Source organism: Trichosurus vulpecula, chromosome 4 (assembly GCF_011100635.1).
Source record: "Trichosurus vulpecula isolate mTriVul1 chromosome 4, mTriVul1.pri, whole genome shotgun sequence".
Classification (NCBI taxonomy): Eukaryota; Metazoa; Chordata; class Mammalia; order Diprotodontia; family Phalangeridae; genus Trichosurus; species Trichosurus vulpecula.
The window spans coordinates 80336717-80356959 of NC_050576.1; the positions used below are offsets into that span (position 1 = coordinate 80336717).

Sequence of the window (20243 nt, forward strand, 5' to 3'; positions counted from 1 at the left end):
GTAAGACATTCACCTATGCTTTCCAACACCTCTAGGACCTCTGGATTACACTATCTATAAAATGAGTGGGTTGGACTAGACCTTCTCTGTGGTCTCTTCTAGGTCTAAGTCTATGACAATTCTAGCTTACATTTATATCACACTTTAAGGTTTACAGAGTGCTTTGTATGTATTATCTCATCTGATCCTTACACTAACTCTGCTGGGTAGGTAATGCAAGCATTAATATCTCCATTTTGAAGACAAGGAAGCTAAGGCTCAAAGAGATTATAATGTCTTTTCAAGCCCACACAGCTAGGTATTGTCTAAGGGGAGATTCGAAGCTGGGTTTATCCTGACCCTCAGTCCAGATATCTAACCAATATGCTGCATTTCCCATGATGCCATGATGCTAATATTTTGACTCCTCCCTTGTTCCCTGAAGAGAGGGTAACATTATTACTGACCAACTGTACAGTTACTTGAAGACAAATATATATTTATATAAACAATGAATCAATCAGTGAGGCATTTCAGAAATACCTTACTAGTTCCACAATAACAAACTTTATGGGTAAGTTAAGCTAAGTTATTTGCTTAGCCTGGATATGGTACCAAAATAACCACAGCCATTGTGCAGAACCAACTGTGGGGGCACACCATGCTTTTAGAGTGAGTCATTACTTGAAAGATAATCTCGCAAATTGTCTGGAAGTCTTCTGATTACAGGTTGCCTAGGTTAGTACATTATGAGTAAGCTCTTGGCTGGTATGAAGGAAATATGAAAATCAGAGCAATGCTTTAAATAAAAGACTATAGATCAGAGGGAGCCTCTGTCTGTGCTGTCTTCTTAAATCAGCTGATAAATTTTATCCTCTTTAGCTCGTGTGTGTTTTCTTTAATCTCTCATTCTGTGGCGTCCTTCTCTGCAGTGCCTGGATATGTTCTGTTCTTTGCCACTCTAGGGGTCTTGCTTTATTGTCAAAGCCTTGACAACTATATTATTTATATCATCAATATTATAATTATATTATCAATAGCTGTTGTCAAGTTGTTCAGTTGTGTCCAACTCTTCTTTACCCTGTTGACTATACTTGTCCATGGGGTTTTCTTGGCAAAGATGCTAGAGTGGTTTGCCATTTCTTTCTCCAGTGGGTTAAGGCAAACAGAGGTTAAGTGATTTCCCCAGGGTCACACAACTAGTAAGTGTCTGAGGCTGAGTTTGAACTCAGGTCTTCCTGACTCCAGGCCTAGTGTTTTATCCACTGAGGCATCTAGCTGCCTCAATGCCTGGCATATAGTAGGTGCTTAACAAGTGCAAAGTCAGAATATCTTGGCTTCTATTGGTAAGTCAGATTACCACAAGTTACATTTAAAAATATATTTTAGTTTATTGATGGCTGTACTTTAAAAATATACACATTATTACTTCCTAGTGACTTCCCTCCCTTCTCCAAACACAACCCTTCTTTGTAGTAGAAAAGTTCCGCTACATAAAACAAATCAACACATTGTCAGATATGTATGGGCTCACTACACACCCTTAGCTTACCACCTCTCTACTGAAACGCTGAAAGTGATAGTTCTCCATAACATTCATAAATTTCAATTATTTCAACTATTCCTAATTAATGGGTACCCACTTTCTTTCCAGTTCTCTCTTGCTATACAAAGTGCCCCTAAAAATATTCTTGTGTCTAAGGCTCAAGCTCCAATGTCTTTGATTTCCTTGGGTAGAACGATCCTACCATCTCTACAGAAAGCAGTGTGGCATTATGAAACTGGACTGAAAACCCAGCGACCAACCTTAGTTCTAGTTCTGGCTCTGGCATGTCCAATACTACTGCTATTAACTAGCTGTGTGATCCATTTAATAAAATGAGGATGTCTCAAAGGTTCCTTCCAGTTCTAAAATTCTTTAAGTTTATAATTCTACTAAAAATACTTAAGTTATGAGGGAGCAAAGACTCAATGATTGGGACATCCTCTGGTACTATGGAGGAGAGCCAAAGGAAAGACAAGCTAAGGCAGTACGCACACCCACCTAGAATTTAACAGAAAATAATAATCATCAATGCATTCCAATGGGATGCTGGCCTCATAAATAGAGAGTAAATACTCTGGGAACTGCTGCCAGGCCTCCCTGGAGTTTAAGTTACTTCATGACTCCAACATATATTGATTTCTCCTCTACTTAATTCAGTTTGATTCATGGTAATGTCTTTATTACAAATTTACAACCCTATTCTAACTGCCTGCATCATTTCATAGAACACTTTGTCACAGCAGTATCCAGCGCTGATGTTTATAAGCGTTTCTCAGCGTTTGTTGTTTCCTGTATATGTTTCCCTTGTCTGTCACCTCCTCAGGGACAGGGTCTTTTACTCTCTCTTTTTGCATTCCAGAACCCTGTCAAGGACAGAGCCCTGTGTTCACTCACTTAGGTTGGTAACTTGGAGTCATCATTAACTCTTTCTGCTCTTCCTCCACCCCCACTTCCAAATGCTTGTCAAGTTTTGTTGTTTCTACTTCTCTGACCTCTCTCCCATCTGTACCCTTCTCTCTATGGAAGCAGTCATGTGATATCATGGCTAAAGAGCAAGAGGCGGGAGTCTTAAAGCCTAGAGATCAAGTCCTGTGGCCGACACCTACTAGCTGTGTCACCCTGGGCAAGCGCCTTAACCTTTTCGCAGCCTTGGTTTCTTCATCTGTAAAATGAAGATAACCCTACCTGCCAGGGTTGTTGCAAGGATCAGATGAGACAATATATGAAAAACAATTTGTAAGCCATAAAGTGCTGTGGAAATGGAAGCTGTTTTCCACACGTTCTAGTTAGGTGGTGCAGTGGATAAAACAGACCTGGAGTCAGGAAGACCTGAGTTCAAATCCATCTTTAGATACCTACTAGCTGTGTGATTCTGGGCAAATCACCACATACTTCAGTTTCCACAACTGTAAAATGAAGATAAAAACAACACCTAGCTCACAAGGTTGTTATGCAGATTAAATGAAATAATATTTTTAAAGCACTTAGTACAGTGCCTAGTACACAGTAGGTGCTATATAAATGCTTATTCCCTTCCCTTCCACCTAATTTATACCATAATTCAGCCCTTTATCCCTCTTGTTTAAACTAATGCAATAGGGTTCTAACTGGTCTCTAATCTCTTCTGCCAAATGTATACTCCTAAAACATAGATGCAACCATGCTGTCTCTTCCTACTTAAAAACACTCAATAGCTCCCTATTACTTCAAGGATAAAATATAAAATCTTCAGCCTGCATTTAAGCACTTCTACAATTTGACTCCCACTTTCCTTTCTGGCCTTATTTCATATTACTACTCTTCGCCTACTCTCCATTCTAGTCCAACAGGTTAGCTAGCTATTCCCTACCCACAGATGACATATTTCCCACCTCTGTGCCTTTTTACTCCCCTCCCCGCAAGTCTAAATTGCTCTCCCTCCTGATTTCTACCTTGTAGACTCTTCTCCCTAGCTTCTATCCAAGCCCAGCTCAGGCACCATCTCCAATATGAGGCCTTTTCCAATTTAGCTGATCAATGGGATCATAGACTTAGAGTTAGAAGACACCTTTGAGGTCATCATATCTCATGACTTCATTTTCCTGTTGTTCAGTTGTTCAGTTGTGCCCAACTTTTTGTGATTCCATGGACCATAGCACACCAGACCCTTCTATCCTCCACTATCTCTCTAAGTCTTTCCAAGTTCACATTCTTTTTTTTTTTTTTTGCCATGACACTGTCTATCCACTTCATCCTCTGCCATCCCCTTTTCCTTTTGACTTCAATCTTTCCCAACATCAGGGTCTTTTCCAATGAATCTCGTCTCCTCATTATGTGTCCAAAGTACTCACTTAAGCTTCAGCTTCAGCATTTAATTTTCCAGTGAATAGCCTGAATTTTAAAATTCTTTAAGTATTCACTGATCATACCCTCATTTTACAGATCAGAAACTGAGGCTCATACGTAACTTGCCCACAGTAAGCTGACAGTGTTCCTTTGCCTAAAAATTACCTTGTGTTACTTGGTATGTAATTCTTCTTTAAATCTATACATGGTAGATCCCACCAGCAGAATATCAGCTCTTTGAAGCTGGGAAATGTTTTGTTTTTGTCTTTGTAACCTCAGGGCTTTGCGCTTATTAAGTATTATTAAGTACCTTAATAAATTGCTGTTGTTGACACAGACGTATACATAGTCAGTGATCAAAAGCAGAGTGGAGAGAACCCTGAGACTGGCATCAGAAGACTTGAGTTAGAATCCTGGCTGCACCACTCACAAAGCTTTGTGACCATGGGGATATCAGTGCATCCCTCTGGGCTCAGCTTCCTTCGCTATAAAATGAAAATGTTGGACCAGATGACCTTTAATGTGCCTTCTAACTCTAAATCTAATGATCATATGATGTGATAAGCTTTTATTTTTTGTCTCTCATAAATATTTGATTTCTTTCTCTTCTTAGAATTTCTAATGAGTGCACTAGGGACACCTCAAATCCAGAAAGTAAGAATTTGTCCAAGCTCAGCTCTTTGTCTCATGTTGGGAAATAAATAGGCTTGGACTCCATGGAAAGGAAGATTCTGAGTCATATGGTAAAGCAATAAAGAACAGCCCTGTCTCCTTGAGAAAATGTTTTGAGCTTTAGAAGTTTAATGACCATAGAGAGGCCAAGAGCCATCTGGCATCTTCCTAGTATTGGCTCCCAATAACAGGTCTCACAGACCCCAAGACTCTTCGGGGACATGGGGAAAAAAAGAATTACATGTTTGGAATCTGGATGCCTATATCTAAATACATATTTTTAAAATCCTGTCCAACATTTCCTCTTTGTTTAATTATACATACAACTGAACCACATTGCAAGAGCTATAGTCACCATGTCGAGGATAGTTTTAGGGAGATCCATGCAATATGATGCCTGGAATAGTACCTAATACAGCAGTCAGCTTACACTGGATATTAATCAGTGTGGACTAAATAAGCAAAAAGGAAATTACAATGACTAATCAGAGTAAATCACCAAACAGGGTGAAATATGTAGAAACTTTGTTGAGGCCTTATTTAAAAACAAAAACCTAGTCCTATTTTGTAAATGCAATTGTCATCTTCTTAGTCCCTCATTCACTTTACTGGATTGTTGGATTACTCTTTATGTAGAAAAAAGATGTAAGCAAGGCTCTTTCTATTTCTATGATGAAGTTCCATTGGCTAGTATTCTCTGGCACAGAGAATATGTATGTATGTGTAAATATATACAGTTGCTGCTTAATCATTCTTGTTGGTATTGAACAACTTTAGATAAGGAGCAAAATTTCCTCCAGAATTACTATCCCTTACATTGCAACTGAGACCATTATCTTAAATTACCATCGCCATCAGAAATAAGACAATTCCAGGAAAGTTCAGCCTAACGTTACCTGGACTTCATTCCCAGTGATCATTTCCCATGATCCATAGTGGCCCTTCTCCTGCCGGAAGAATTGTACCGCTTCTAAAAAGGCTTGGGCTTCAAATGTTTTCTGCTTCAGATAATCTATAAATAAATAAGATCAGAGTAATTAGCAAGAAAAAGTATTTGACATTTTCCGTTGATTCTTTAATATGCTTTAACTTAGGTGAAATGGTCCAAGAAATTCTGTAGTCAATGGACTGCAAATGTTTTGTTCTGCCATTTCGATCAATCGGCCAACAAGCACTTATTAAGTGTCTGCTATGTGCCCAGCATTGTGTTGGAGGAAGGATGTAGCAAAGACAAAAGCCAAACAGGCCCTGCCCTGAAGGAGCTTATGTTCTACTGGGGACACCTCTACATAGACAGGGACAGTAAAGTAGAAACAAGGTGGTTTAGAGGAGAGGGCAGTAGTAGTTGGGGGTTAGGAAAGCCTTCATGTAGAGAGTAGGGCTTGAGCTGAATGTTGAAGGAAACTAGGTATTTTGGGAGCCAGAAGGAAGGAGAGAGTGCCTTCTAGACTCAAGGAAAAGTACAGGGATGGGAAAGGGAATATCATGTAAGAAGAATGGGTTGGCTGAAGCATATAGTGTGTGAAGGGGAGTAATGTGTCATAAGGCTGGGAAGGTAGGTTGGTGCCAGCTTGTGAAGGGTTTTATCAAGCAGAAGAGCTTATATATGCTGCTAGACAAGTTCATATTGTCTCCTGGAAGGAGCCCCTAGAGTTTAGTAAGTACTTGCTGTGTGATCTAGGGAAATTCACTTGACCTTTCTGGGCCTCATTTTCTTATCTATAAAATGAGGGGTCAGATGAGAGGATATCTGAGGACTAGTCTGGGTCTAGATCCATGATCCCATGAGCCCACGGTCCAATGCTCCTACAGAGAAGCAGGGCTGTAGGACCAGGACAAGATCATACATCTGCTCTGATGCCAGAGTCCCTGGGTCCAAACTCCACCTCTGCCATTTTCTACAAGTCTGACTTTGGGCTAATCATTGAATATCCCTTGACCTCGGTATTCTCATCATAAAATGAAGGTGTTGGATTACAGTAAATGTCCTCTGAGGTCCGTTTTAGCTTGAGATTTATGATCCTATGATATATAATCTTATGGTCTATAAATCTGTGGGTCCATGCATAGGTTCCCAAAGTGGGCAATACTGCCCCCTGGGGGGGTACTGGAATGATCCAGTTTAGTTATTTGCAATTGGGGAGCATTGAATAAAAATAAGGGGGCGGTGGAAGCATAAAGAGAAAATAAAAATTTGAAAAACTGTTCATACATGTTTCATTTGTTGTATTACAGAGTTAAAGTCATAGTGATTACATTATTTTCCAGCTATAACTGATCAATGGTCAAGTCCGCTGACAGGTCTTAACAAGCAAGTGTTGGCAGGCAAGCATGTTGTGCAAAAGTCCAGCCTGCATGAGTAGGAATATGTATGTGTAATGACTTGTTTACAATATAATACTACATGGTTACATGGCACAATATTGCATCATCAAAATTTCAATGCAGGAAACCCTCCCACAAATTTGCAATAAATTATTAGATTTAAGATGCGTCATTTAAAAACAAAATTTTTTATATATTTTTTGAAATGATGTACATTTCAAAAAAAGTTAAAGGGGAGATTTTCAGGGGGTTCTGAGTAATTTTTTTTTAGAAAGGTAGGCCAAAGAAGTTTGGGAACCTGTGTTATAGCTTGCAATCCATTAATTATAGAATTCAGAGATGAAAACAGAGGAAGAGTCTGAAGCCTATCAAAGTGAAGTGTTTGGCCCAAGGTCACACATTTAGCCAGGGACAGAGAGGTTGGGAGAGAAAGGTCTTGACTTCCAGCCAGTATTCTTTCCACTACACTGTTCTAAACAAAAGGCTAATTAACCATAAGGAAAGAGACAAGACTTGTGATTTCTCCAGCATATGGAACTTTATGATAAAGACATTTTCTCTACCCATATAGGTTAGCACCTTCTCTGAAATTTGCAGTTTTAAGAGTGTTTCCTAGAGCCCTGGGAAGTTAAATGATTTGCCCAGGATCACACGACTGGTATATGTGAAAGGTGGGACTTGAACCAGGGGTGTACTAATAGATGTTGAACAACTGGCTCTCCCCTCCAGAAGAAACGTATGCATGACATAGTTTTAAATTTAATCTGAATTATTATCATGCTTTCCACCATGTTCTTAAGTCTAGACAATCAACAAAATAATAAATTGAGCCCTGATTTGCACTGTTTGCCAAGGTGTGATTGCTCATGCTGAAAATATGTCAACTCTGGTAAGCTAGTTCAGCTTGGCTCTAGCACATATCTGACTTGAACCCAGGTCTTTCTTATTCAGAGACTGGCCCTCTAGCCACTACACCTTACTCTCTGATGGAAAACAAAAATGTTCAGAGTTGGTACCAGGGCCAAATTCAGGTGAAATTGTTAAATAGGCAGTTAATTTGGGGCACGTAGAAGGAGCCTCTTTCCTCTTCCCATTTTCTCTTGCTCCAGATTTCTTATGTTGCTCACTGCAGGATGAGAAATGTCTCATGCTCCAAAATTATCTCCTCCTTTTCTCTCTTTTTTACAGACATTGCAGATGGACATGAATGTGGGCCTGGAATTGAATAGAGGATGGAAATTGGGCTAGATTGCATTTGGAAAAGTATACTGCACTTTTAATCATCTCCAGCTGCTCCCTGCAGTAAAAAGCCCATCTTTTTAAACACCAATATTCTGCCAGTGATACTATATGGCTGCAAATCATGGGACACCATGATCTCAGAAAAATCCCAACGGTGAGCCATGGAAAGAGTCATGGTGAATATAAGTAGAAGATAGTGTTAATAAGAGAAGAGATATCATCAAGGGCATGGATAACTAAAAAGGGAGGTTAGCTGACCACCCAAGTAACTTTCACATATTTTAAAAACTAAGTGTTTTGAACAAATGGGGGATTTATGTAGGCTGGACAAGAATGACAAAGGGAAAGGCATGGATGAATTAGCAATCTGTATTGGGGAAGAGAATTCCACAGATAGGAGATTATAGATCCATTGAAGTATCCTGCTCCATCAGAACTTTTATCCCCTTGTACAATGTACTTGACTAGTTATTAGGTGGGTCCCATGGTGTCATGGAAAGAGCACTGATTTTAGAAGTAGAAGAGCTGGGTACCAGTTGTGTGACCTTGAGCAAGTCACTGAACCACTTTGAGACTCAGTTTCCTCATCTCTAAAATATTTCTTTTAAGGTTGTGATGGGTCAGTTTTAGGCAGTCACATGAACCAAAGTCTGTGTGTGATGGAAGATGCTGCAAACTGTAGAACTGAAAAGACCCATAGTAAAAAGACCAGGAATTTCAACAGCTTCTGCTTCAAAAAATGGAAACCAACTGTAAATGATCGGTTTGGTATGTGGGAAAAAGTACTGGTATTGAATCAGAGGATCTGGGTTCAAATGATCAATCCTGCATTTTCTTTCTTCACATTCATTTCTTAATCCCTTGTAATTTGGCTTCTGACATCTCCACTCAACCACAACTGCTTTCTTCAGAGTTACCAATGATGCCTTAATTGCCAAATCTAGTGCTTTTTCTTAGTACTTGCCTTTCTCCAATTCTCTGTAGCATCACACTACACTTCTGAACACTTTCTCCTGTCTACATTTTTGTGAAACTACTCTCTCTTGATTCTCCTTCTCCCAATCTGATCTTTCTCTCTCTCCTTTTGTGGATCCCCATCCATGTCCATCCCTCTAAATGTGGCTGTACCCCAAGGCTCTGTCTTGGACTGCCTTCTTTTCTCTCCCCACACTCTCTTTCTTTCTTGGGGATCTTAATAGCTCTCATGGGTTAGAAGATCAATTCTGTCATTCATTCTTTCATTCTACACAGATGACTTCAAGATCTATATGTTTAGTTCTCTACTGAACTTCAGGCCTACCTTACTAATAACCTTTTGGACATTTCCAATTGGATGTCCCAGAGGAATCTCAAACTCAGCATGTCCAAAGTAAAACTTATCTTTTCCTTAAAACACTCCCTTTTTCTAAACTTCCTAATTTCTGCTGAGGACACAATCGTCCTTCCAGTTACCCAGATCCACAGTCTCAGTTATCCTCAACTCCTCAACACCCTTCACTCCCCACTTCTATTTCCAATAACTTGCCAAGTCCTGTTGATCCTACCTCCACAACAACTTTCATTATCTGGCAGTTAGTTGATGCAGTGAATAGAGATATGGGTTTGGTGTCAGGAAGACCTGAGTTCAAGTCCAGCTTCAGACACTAGCCATGTGAACCTGGACAAGTCACTTAACCTCTATCTGCCTCAGTTTCCTTAACTGTAAAATAAGGATAATAATGGCGCCTACCCTGCAAACTTGTTGTAAAGATCAAATGAGATATTTATAGTTCTTAGTACTAGATATATGCCTGGCACATAGGAGAAGCTTTTTAAAAAAAGATGCCTGTTCTCTCCCCCTTCCCTCCCTTCTTATACTTAAGGCCTCCACCAAACTTCAGGTATCTATCACCTCTCTAGGCAGAACTATTACAATAACCTCCTAATGGTTCTCCCTCCCTCAAGTCTCTCTTCCACCTCCAATCCATCCTCCACATGGCCACCAAAATGATATTCCTTAAACAAGATCTGATCATGTCATACCCTTGCTCAACAAACTCCAGTGGCTTTCTACCACACCTGCTAACTTCTCTGTTTGGCATTTAAAGCCCTTAGCAATCTGTCTCCCACCTACCTTTTCAGGTTTATTACATATTGCTCCCCATTATGCATTCTATGGTCAAGCCAGACCAGCCTTCTTGGTGTTCCTCGAATACAACACTGTGTCCACCATCTCTTTGTCTTTGCACAGGCTGTTCCCCATGTCTAGAATGCAGTCTGCACCCACCTCTATCTCTTAGAATCCGTAGCTTACTCCAAAGCTCAGCTCAAGTGCCACTTCTTCTATAGGTGATCCTCCTCTCTCATTCCCTCCACTTTCCAGTGCCTCTCCTAATGACCTCACATTTACTTTGTATATGTAAGGGACTGTCCTTTATGGATGCAGTTTTGTTGTTGAAAGGCACAGGAAAAGAACATTTGTGTAAGGAAAACAGATAAAATCAACTTGTGAAGAAACATAGCCCCTCAGGTAACATGCCTGAGAAAAACAGCTTGTTCTGAGAACCATATAGAGAACTGTTCCTCAGATGAATGTACCAAGAGGATCTGTTTGAAGGCAGAGCAATGAGTAGGATAATGATAGCTATGGGAAATTGTGGCCCATTAGCCTGTGTATCTGTAATTGTTTTCAGAGATTTGTAGTTTATAGTAGACAAGATTTTTTTTAGAGATTTGTAGTTTATAATAGACAAAATTGTAAATTAAACCAAATAACTGCTTGGGGAGTCAAGGGAGAACATTTTAAATAATATTGGGCTCATACCTGACAGAAAAGCAGATTTCTTGAGGTTTGCATCACAATTTTGAGTCATTGACCACCAGGAAGCTCAGATTTGAGGCTTTGGAAGTTATAAAATATTTGCAGGAGAAGAAGCTATAAGAAGAGATAGAAGAAGCAAAAGAGTATGCAGAGCTCAAGAGTCTCAGAAGCTGGGGACTGAATTTAGAAAGTTATAAGGAAAGCTGCGTACAAGAGACAGAATACAGAACTTGACAGGAACTGAGCTGATAGGAAGGCTTTGCATGCAGCTACTCTGCTGGAAGTCCACTGACTGGAAAAAAGTTATTACTTTAAGGACTGGCTGGAGAAAGGCTGGCTAAGGTAAGAGAACTCTTCAGTTACTGTGCTGATTAGAAGGGAGCTGCTGTGTATAATCCTTATTACTCTCTAGCACCAACTACAATCTGAGAAAGGGGAAACTTCTCATGGGTGCTTGGTTGCTCACTATTGTTCTTTCTGGTTAGAAAGAGGGAAAGACAGAATTTGCATTTGCTTTGCTATGGAAAAAGGCTTAACTGAACCTAATGGACAGAGCAGATTGTTGTTGTTGTTCAACTGTTTTCAGTCGTGTCCAACTCTTCATGATCCCATTTAGAGTTTTCTTGGCGTGGTTTGCCATTTCCTTCTCCAGCTTGTTTTACAAATGAGGAAACGGGCAAACAGGGTGAAGTGACTTGCCCAGGGTCACACAGCTACTAAGTATCTGAAGCTAGATTTGAAGTCAGGAAGATGAGTCTTTCTGACCCCAGGTCTTGCACTCTGCCCACTGTGCCACCTAGTTACCATATGTATCAGAGGCAGGACTCAACTTCAGGTCTCCCTGGTTGCTTCAAGGTTTCTTCTCTAATCACCAGGCTGCCTTTCTCTAGGTTTCAAACATGTACAAATAAGAATTCTAGATGAAATTTCCTGAGGCTTGTACTACTACATCAAAAGGTTACTGTGCTGTCCTTAATAAGGAAAGAGAGGAGAACCCTAAAAACACAAAATCCACATCGATAGGTGACACTGAACAAGCCACTCCACTCTTCAGCTGCAACTCTTTACAACCATATGTTGCATAGCAAGTGCTGACTGGCATAGAGAGAGAGCTCAGTCCTCACTGGGAGCTTCTATCTTTGATGAAATCACAGAGACTGTCCAAAAAATCAAAAGTAAAACCCACCCAAAATCATAAAATCCTGGGAAAAGTCTGAAAATTAAAAGAGCTATACAACAAAAGGGGACACTTGTACCCATATTCCCATGGTATGAACAAGTAATACATTTCTTTCTTTCTTTTTCTTCCTTCCATCCTTCTTTCCTTTCTTTCTTCCCTCCCTTTTTTCCTCCATCCTTCCTCTCTTTCTTAAAAAAATGGAAGTTCATGACTGATGCTCAATATCAACATAGGGATTTGATCAAAAGGACATTTGAAGCCGCAAGGAAGACTCTTTGCAAAAACCTAGTCTTCAAAATTACTGCCTTCTATCCCTTATTATTTTCTTAGTATAACAACTGGATCAGAGGTCTCTGTGTATAAAACTGACAATACTTCCTCAAGGGGGCTGGAATAGGGAGCACAGCATGTTGGGAGGGGTTCCACCAGCTGGAATGGAAACTCTAATGACTACATTGGGACTGGGGGATTGACTCATGATCTCTTATTTTTAACAGCTGTTCCCATTTCCAAACAAAGGCGAGAGAGATGGAAGAAAACACTGGTACTGTACTTGGATGGAGCAAGTGTGGCCAGTCACTGGATTTGGAGAATGTAGTTTTAAATTCCTCCAGCCCGTGAAGGGAGCATAACTTTATTTATCCCTTCCACTCAACCTCAAAAATTAAGGGAGGTGACTGAAATTCTGTCCGGGTCATTTGTGGCCACAACAAAGCATGCAATAACATTCTTATTGAGGTGGTCATTGAAAAAATATTTTTTTTCAGATATAACGGAAGAAATGGTTGGGGGGAAATGTGGAAGAAGAATGAAAGAGAAGGAAAGGGAGAATGACCAAAAGAGGGCTAGAGAAGGAGTAATTATGGTCCAGGGAGGGGTAAACAAACCACACTCAGAGACTGAAAGTATTAGTAACCAAATTTACCATGACAGAAAATTATAGTAATTCATCACTGGCAGCGAAGCCTAATAAAATTCAGTTTACTCTTGGTGACCTGACTGAATCTTCACTATCAGAACTAATTCAAACTCTATCTCACCTATTCCATCCACAACATGGAAAATTAGTTCCAAAATGAATTCATCATAAAACGTTCTCTTTATTTTTTTAATATAGACCCTTAAATAAGGAAAGAGCATAGGTTTGCTTCATTAAAAGATAAAAATTACAACCTTTATTCTCTACCTCTCCCTCAGTTGTTTGCTAAAGGATCATTGAACTTTTTCAGAAGGTACAGGTGTTTCCGAGAAAAATGGATATCAAATAACCAGGGTGACAAGCTAATTAACTTCCTGTTCTAGTTCTTTAGCTAAATCCCATGGAAAATAGGGAGCTAAGATGTTAATTATCTTCCTTTTTCTTACCCACAAGCAAACTAAGAATCCAACTCATCTCAGTCCCAGCAACTTCAGTAGTAGCTGCCTTGAAAGGTTCACTTTAGACTGCAAACTGCCTGAGTTAGAGATTGTGTCTATGACTTCCTTAGATCCTAGCTGTGATGGGGTCTACAATGCTCTGTGAGTGTGCACGTCAACTAAGTGATTCCCTGTGCATTTCTTGCAGAAGTATATCTTTATGGCTGTCTAGCTCTCCAGCTTTCAGATTTCAAAATGTTTGCTGGGAAGTTCTTGGTCTGGAAACTCCATGCAAGTTGGGGTTACAGCAAATAGTTCAGGAATATAGCATGGAAAAGAAAGGAATTGCTTTCTTCACCCACCATACTTGACCCAAACACCTCTGAACATCATTGCTCCTTGTTAGAATTTTCTCAGGGAAACAGAGTAGGGATAGGGAAGCAGAATCAAGCCAAGCATCTAGGTGCCACAGTGAGAGCTGGCCCTGGAGTCAGAAGAAGACCCAAATTCAAATCCAATCTCAGACACTTACTAGCTATGTGACCCTGGGCAAGTCACTTAACCTGTTTGCTTCAGTTTCCTCAACTATAAAATGGAGATAACAACAGTGCCTACCTCCCAGGATTGTTGTGAGGATCAAATAAGACAATATTTATAAAGTGCTTAGCACAGTGCCTGGCACACACAAGAAATTATATAAATGTTTGTTCCTTTCCCTTCCCCTCCTCAAACCACTAAGCCACAAATCTAAGTGTTATATCATATTTTACTCACTGTGGCACATTGAACATACCCCCCAGATTTTCCCCATTTTAAATATTTAAATATTCTGTCCTTTTTCCTCCACAAGCTATGAAAATGCTCTGGAAATTCCAAATATTTTGGCAAATAATAATCCAATGAGTAAGTAAGCATTACAGTAAATCCATATAAATCCAATAAAAAATATACATGTCATAGAATATTTGCAGTCATAAAAGTGGTGCTGGCAATTTTGGTTTCTAATTGAATAGCCCTGCCTAAGTTTTATCTACTAACCGGAAGAATAGAGACAACCAGTGCTTGTGACTGGAGGTAATTAACAGGAACAGGGGAAAAGAACACTCCTGAGGAAAGGGGGAATGTTCAAGTCAAGATGGAAGAAAGTTCACTGAAAATCATATGAGGTTAAACCAGGGAGATAAGATAACCAAAGCCAGTGGCTAAGTAAGAGGCTGGAAAGGACTTCAGAGCAAGAAGGCAAAGCCAGAGACATCCACAGACAGTTAGGGAGACTATACAATGAAGGGGGTGGTTATAGTAGGTACCACTGAGGTCATATATAGTTTGTTTCATATAACTTCACTAACCAAGACAGAATTCTTTAATAAAAATATCAAGCTAACTCCATACCACTGTTGTCCCTACTGCATTGTCACTGTATTGGATGACCTGCCCAGGAAATTGTGACAGGAAAGCAAAGTTGTTTGCTGCATGAGGTGATGAAGGTCAGCATTTCTAGGGACTACTGTACTTTGTTACTTTGCCTGTAATCTGAAGCTTTTTGAAGTATGTTCTATGTGTCCTGATTTGGAATCTGGAAAATAAGATCATTGCTGTAAGTGTCCACCAAAAACTGATTGAGAAATGCTCTCTCAGTAAGGTGGTCCCTGCATTTTTTCTGCCAATGACTTCTTTTTGGTATCTAAAAGTTCCCCCATAGCTATTACTGCTTCACTTTTGCTAAAAGCTCTAGATATGCTCTCCTCTTCCAACTTTCATAGGAGATGGTATGGTATACAGGAATGGTCTTGAAGTCAAAAGGTGGGAGGACTGGGTCAGGGCTCTTCTTTTAGGATGTGACAACCTCTGTCTTATGCTTTCACCCAAGTTCCATTTTCCTTATCAGAAAGATAAGGAGATAAAACACATCACCTACTTTACATGTTTGTTGTAAAACTCAATTGAGATGATGAAAGTGAAAGTATTTTATGAACTGTGAAGTACTAACTGTAAGTTTATGTTTATTCTCATTATACGTTGGCCAAGAGCAGAATTCCTATTATCTATGGTTACCCACCCACCACAATCCCAAAACAGTCTTTAGAGGGAGGGGGCACCTGAAGCTTGTGTTGTGTATAATCCTTATACTGGCACTGAAGATTCAAGGGACCTATCCATGGGGTGCTGATAAATGAGCAACCAAAAGGAGGGAGGGAGGGAGAGAGACTATCCCTGTTCCTCTACTCCCATCCAAGAGTTGGATGAATAAAATGAAATAAGATAATGTCTTTGAAAGCATTTCAAAAATATAAAGTGTTGTACAAATTTAGTCCAGTTCCATGATATCATCGAGATAAGGAAATCCCAGGACAGAAACTTTCCACTAATCATCATTGTCAGCTCCTCTTAACTTAGAATCATCTGGGGCACTAAGAGGTCAAGTCAGTCAAGTAGTCAATCAACCAGCATTTATCAAGTGCTAATTAGGTGCCAGGTGCTTAGCACAGTGGGGCTCCCAGCCCTCAAGGAGCTCACATTCTAAGGGGGAGAGGAAAGGACACACAAATGACTTTAAGTACTGGTTAAGTACCAAATTTCTGTAACTTTCCTCATTTCCTTGTTGGATTCTTGAAGAATATTTTTCTGTAATTTCTGGTGGTAATAACCTACCTGCTCCTGATTTACCGTCATAAACCCCTCTGTTTCTATTAACAAATCTGCATGACTCAAGCATTTGTTGTTACTGTCTTGACCTTTCCTTTCCCTTCAAGCAGTTATGGACATTTCCCACTGGCCTCTTTTCCCTACTCTCTGTGGGTTTGTTAATAACCTACACCCATGTTCCTTCTAGAATGTCTCCATTTTATTCAACACATTATGTGTATTAATAGTCAACACCCCAGCCCAGTCCACTCTGCAAAGGTCTTCTGATCCTGAAGATCCCCACTTGAACTATACAGACTAATTAGCCCAGACTTAATGAAACAGTTCCTTAGGGTTCAAAGCTTTGGTAACTGCTTTCTAATTAAGGTCAAGATTTCAGAGCAGCTATACTAGACTCAGCTGCTTTGTCAAAGAGCAAGAGAAATGCTCTGGGTTTGTTATTATTATTGTTGAATATGCAGCTCACAAAGCAGAGTGACTGGAGATCTGCAACAGAAACAAGAGCTTTGGGAGGGAGCAAGTTAGATTTTTTGAGACCCATTCTAGAATTATTTTCCCATGCATCTCTTTCTCCTAATTCTAATGTACTTGTCAGAACTGTCCAGCCTTAAGAAAAGAACTATTCCTTTGTTTTCTTATCTGTAAATCAAAGGGGTTTGGTAATCTAGTTTAATTCTGAGGTTCCTCCTTGCTCTCACATTCTGAGTCGATGATTCTATAATTCACATGTTTGGGCTATTGAGAATATTAGCATAACTTCTGACCCAAACTATTTTGGTCTTCCAGCCTTTTCCCTCCAAATTATGGACCCGGAAAAGTAATGAGTCAGTTCAAGCACAGCTTTTCCTACAGACTGTAATTATCAGAACACTCAAAAGGTCTAAAAAATAATTTAGAATTGTAGACACTGCAAACTGGAATGTACCATAGAGATTTGTTGTTTTCGGCTTACATATGAAATTTCATTTATATAGGGAACTCCCAGTATGGAAACTCCTTCCAGTGATGCAGAGCTGCAACTCATCTATAACTTGTAGTCTTAGAGCCTAAGGCACTCTGACATTAACTGGTCTGGCCATGGTCACATGGCCAATAAATATTAGAGGCAAGATGTGAATGTAGGCCTTCTAGATTCCAAGACTGGTCCTCTATCCCAGTAGACTCTAAAGCGAAGGCTATGACATTACCCCAAGGGGGACATGGCATAACTCCAAGGGGTAACCAATCAGAGTAAGAAGATGAATTATACTCCACCCCAACTCCATGATAGTCAGTTGTGGAGTACCTTTCCAACACAACTATATCATCTTCTTTACTCATTAACAAGAACCAATACCCAACTGTACCCAGTCACAATCATAGCTTGCCTCCTATGGATGTGTGAATTCCCAACCTTTCTTCTTCAGCACTAAATATCAGCCTCTCTGGGTATTTATAACCTAACCCCAACCTGGCACTGTCACCAACAGCTAATTAAAAAGCAGCTAATTAATAAAGCCAATAAAGCTAAGATTAAAAGGGAAGCAACTAGGGAAAAAATTCTTTGCAGCAGGTTTTTCTGAAGGTCTCATTTCCAAGATAGACAAGGAAGTATTTCAGATTTTCTAAGAATAAGAGCCATTCCCCAACTGATAAATGGTCTAAGAATACAAATAAGCAAAAGTATATATGGCCATATGAAAAAAAAATGTTCCAAGTCACTACTAATTAGAGAAATGCAAATTAAAACAATCCTGAGATTCTACCTCACACCCATCTGTAATATCAATTAAGTTGGGACTTTTTTACTGTTTTAAAATGATTAATTAAACATCTTTGATTGAGCCTTACTAGGTGCAAAGAAAGCCCCAGGCCCAAACCCCTAAATACTATATGCTAAGCCTATGTGGGCGCGAAGCCCTCAGGGTCCTAAGGGGAGTTGCAAAGACCAGAGCCAATAGTAGGAGTCTAAGTTCTGGTCGCTCAGATGAGGTTTGATGACAGCTAAAGAGTGTATAAAAGCAAGAACACAGCTATTTGTGGGGGTCTCTCACTCTTGGAGGAGTGCTGATGTGGAGACTCTGGGCAGCTGTAGTTAAGAGCCCTCCAGCTTGTAAACCCAGATGTTGGGACTTTGTTAAATCCTGGTAACTATGCATTGAGATTTGAATCAGACAAGGTCTGCCTGCTGATGTTTGTAATTTGTTTGTATTTGCTCTGAAGTTCAGGGTGCTGGCTTTTCCCCCTGAACTGAGTGAATGATATTTGTGTGTTGGATTGAAATAAGATTGTTAACCCCCTTAACGCTACTTTCCTTAGTAAAGCAGATCAAAAGAACCTGTGATGGCAGCATTCTTGTTGTTGGGCTTGTGTTGGTTTTTCACCCTCATAGCAGCTGCTAGCTGAATAGTTACAACACCATCAAATTGGCAAATAGGACCAAAAAGAGAAAATCATAAATGTTAGAGAGACTATGGGAAAACAGACAAATTGATGTATTGTTGGTAGACCTGTGAATGGATTCAAACATTCTGGAGAGCAATTTGGAATTATACCCCCCCAAATTACTAAACAGTACATACACTTCAACTCAGTCATACTACTACTGGGCCTCTACCCAAAAGAGATCAAAGACATAGGGAAATATTTATAGCATCTCTTTTTTTTCCTAGTGGCAAAAAACTAGAAACTTAAGAGATACCTATCATTTGAGGATTGGATGAATAAGCCATGGAATATGAATGTGATGAAATTCTGTTGTGCTGTAAGAAAAAAGGAAATTAGATGATTTTTAAAAGACACGAAAAGAATTCTATGGACAGATGCAGAGTGAAACTAAGCGGTCAGAACAATTTATACCATTGCATCAATATTATAAAAATGAATAATTTTGAAGGTATTTATAAACTGAGAAAGGATGAAATGAGCAGAACCAAGAGAATAATTTATACAATAACAACATCATAAAGATAAACAACTTTGAAAGCAACAAGAACCATGATCATGGCCATCTCTAGTTTCAGAGAACTGATGATGAAACATGCTATCCATAACATAGAGGTAATGGATTTAGGGGGCAGGATGACATACTTTTGTATATAGTCAATGAGGGAATTCGTTTCATTGACTGCTCATATTTGTTACAAGCAAGTTGTTTTTGTATTCCCCTTTTTTCCCCAATGAGATGGGGGAAGGTACAAGGGAGAGAAAATAGATTTCTGTTCATTTACAAATATTTTTTAAAATAGAGAGGATAGATGAGAGAGCTACAGATGTGAAGTGTTGCTTGTATTTTCATCTGAGGCCCCTGTATTGTTACTTTTTTTTAACTTAAATGTTTTACTTTGTTATAAGAGAGGTCTCATGGAGTTGGGATCTGGGATCTGGAAATGTCTGTCATGGAAAAACAACACATCAACAAAACTAATTTTAAAGTACAGAAAAGTATGTATAATGGAGATTTGCAATTTAGTATGCAATCCTCTTTTTTTCTATGCATATGCATTTGTTTAGGTGGGTTATATCTATTGACATTTACCATATTAGAAATTAAAATATTTTTGCATTATTACAAAAATAGTTTTGACCTCATAGACTCCTTGAAAGAGTCTTGGGGATCTCCAGACCACACTTTGAGAATTGCTGAACTAGATAGTTACCAAGGTCATTTACAGTTCTAAAGTCTATGCACCTCGCCATTTAGTCCTAGAAGCAATAAGGCATAGGACAAAGTGAGAGAAGCAACGTGGTTTAAATGGTGGGAGAGCCAGCCTTAAAGCCAGGAAGACATAGGTTTGAGTTCTACTTCTGATTCCCTTCTTGGTGATCCTGGGCAAGTCCCTTAATCTCTGAAGGCTCTAGTCAACTCTCTAAGACTAAGTTGCAGAGAAGGTGGAGACCAGCCTTGGTGGGAGAAGTTCCATCACCTGGAAGTTCCCTGAACCAGTGAAATCAGAGGTCCTGTCCTCATTCATATCCCTATAAGACAATAATTAGAGCTGCCATTTACATAGTGTTTGAGGGCCTTACAGATGTTATCTCATTTGAATATAAGACACCAGGGAAAGAGGAAAAGAACAAGTGTTTATTAAGCACCTACTATGTACCAGGCACTGTGCTAAGCATTTTATAAATATTGTCTCATTGTTCCTCTCAACAACCCAGTGAGGTAGGTGCTATTATGATCCCCATTT

At 39.5% G+C, this 20243-nt stretch overlaps 1 protein-coding gene across 1 annotated transcript in view; it reads right to left on the minus strand.

Moving 5' to 3' along the window:
• Nucleotides 1-20243, minus strand: part of NIBAN1 (niban apoptosis regulator 1) — a 211020-nt gene that overhangs the window by 42075 nt on the left and 148702 nt on the right. Inside the window, exon 6 of the mRNA XM_036758153.1 lies at nt 5419-5534. Within this exon, the coding sequence (XP_036614048.1) occupies nt 5419-5534 (116 nt within the window). The remainder of the gene's footprint in view (nt 1-5418; nt 5535-20243) is intronic.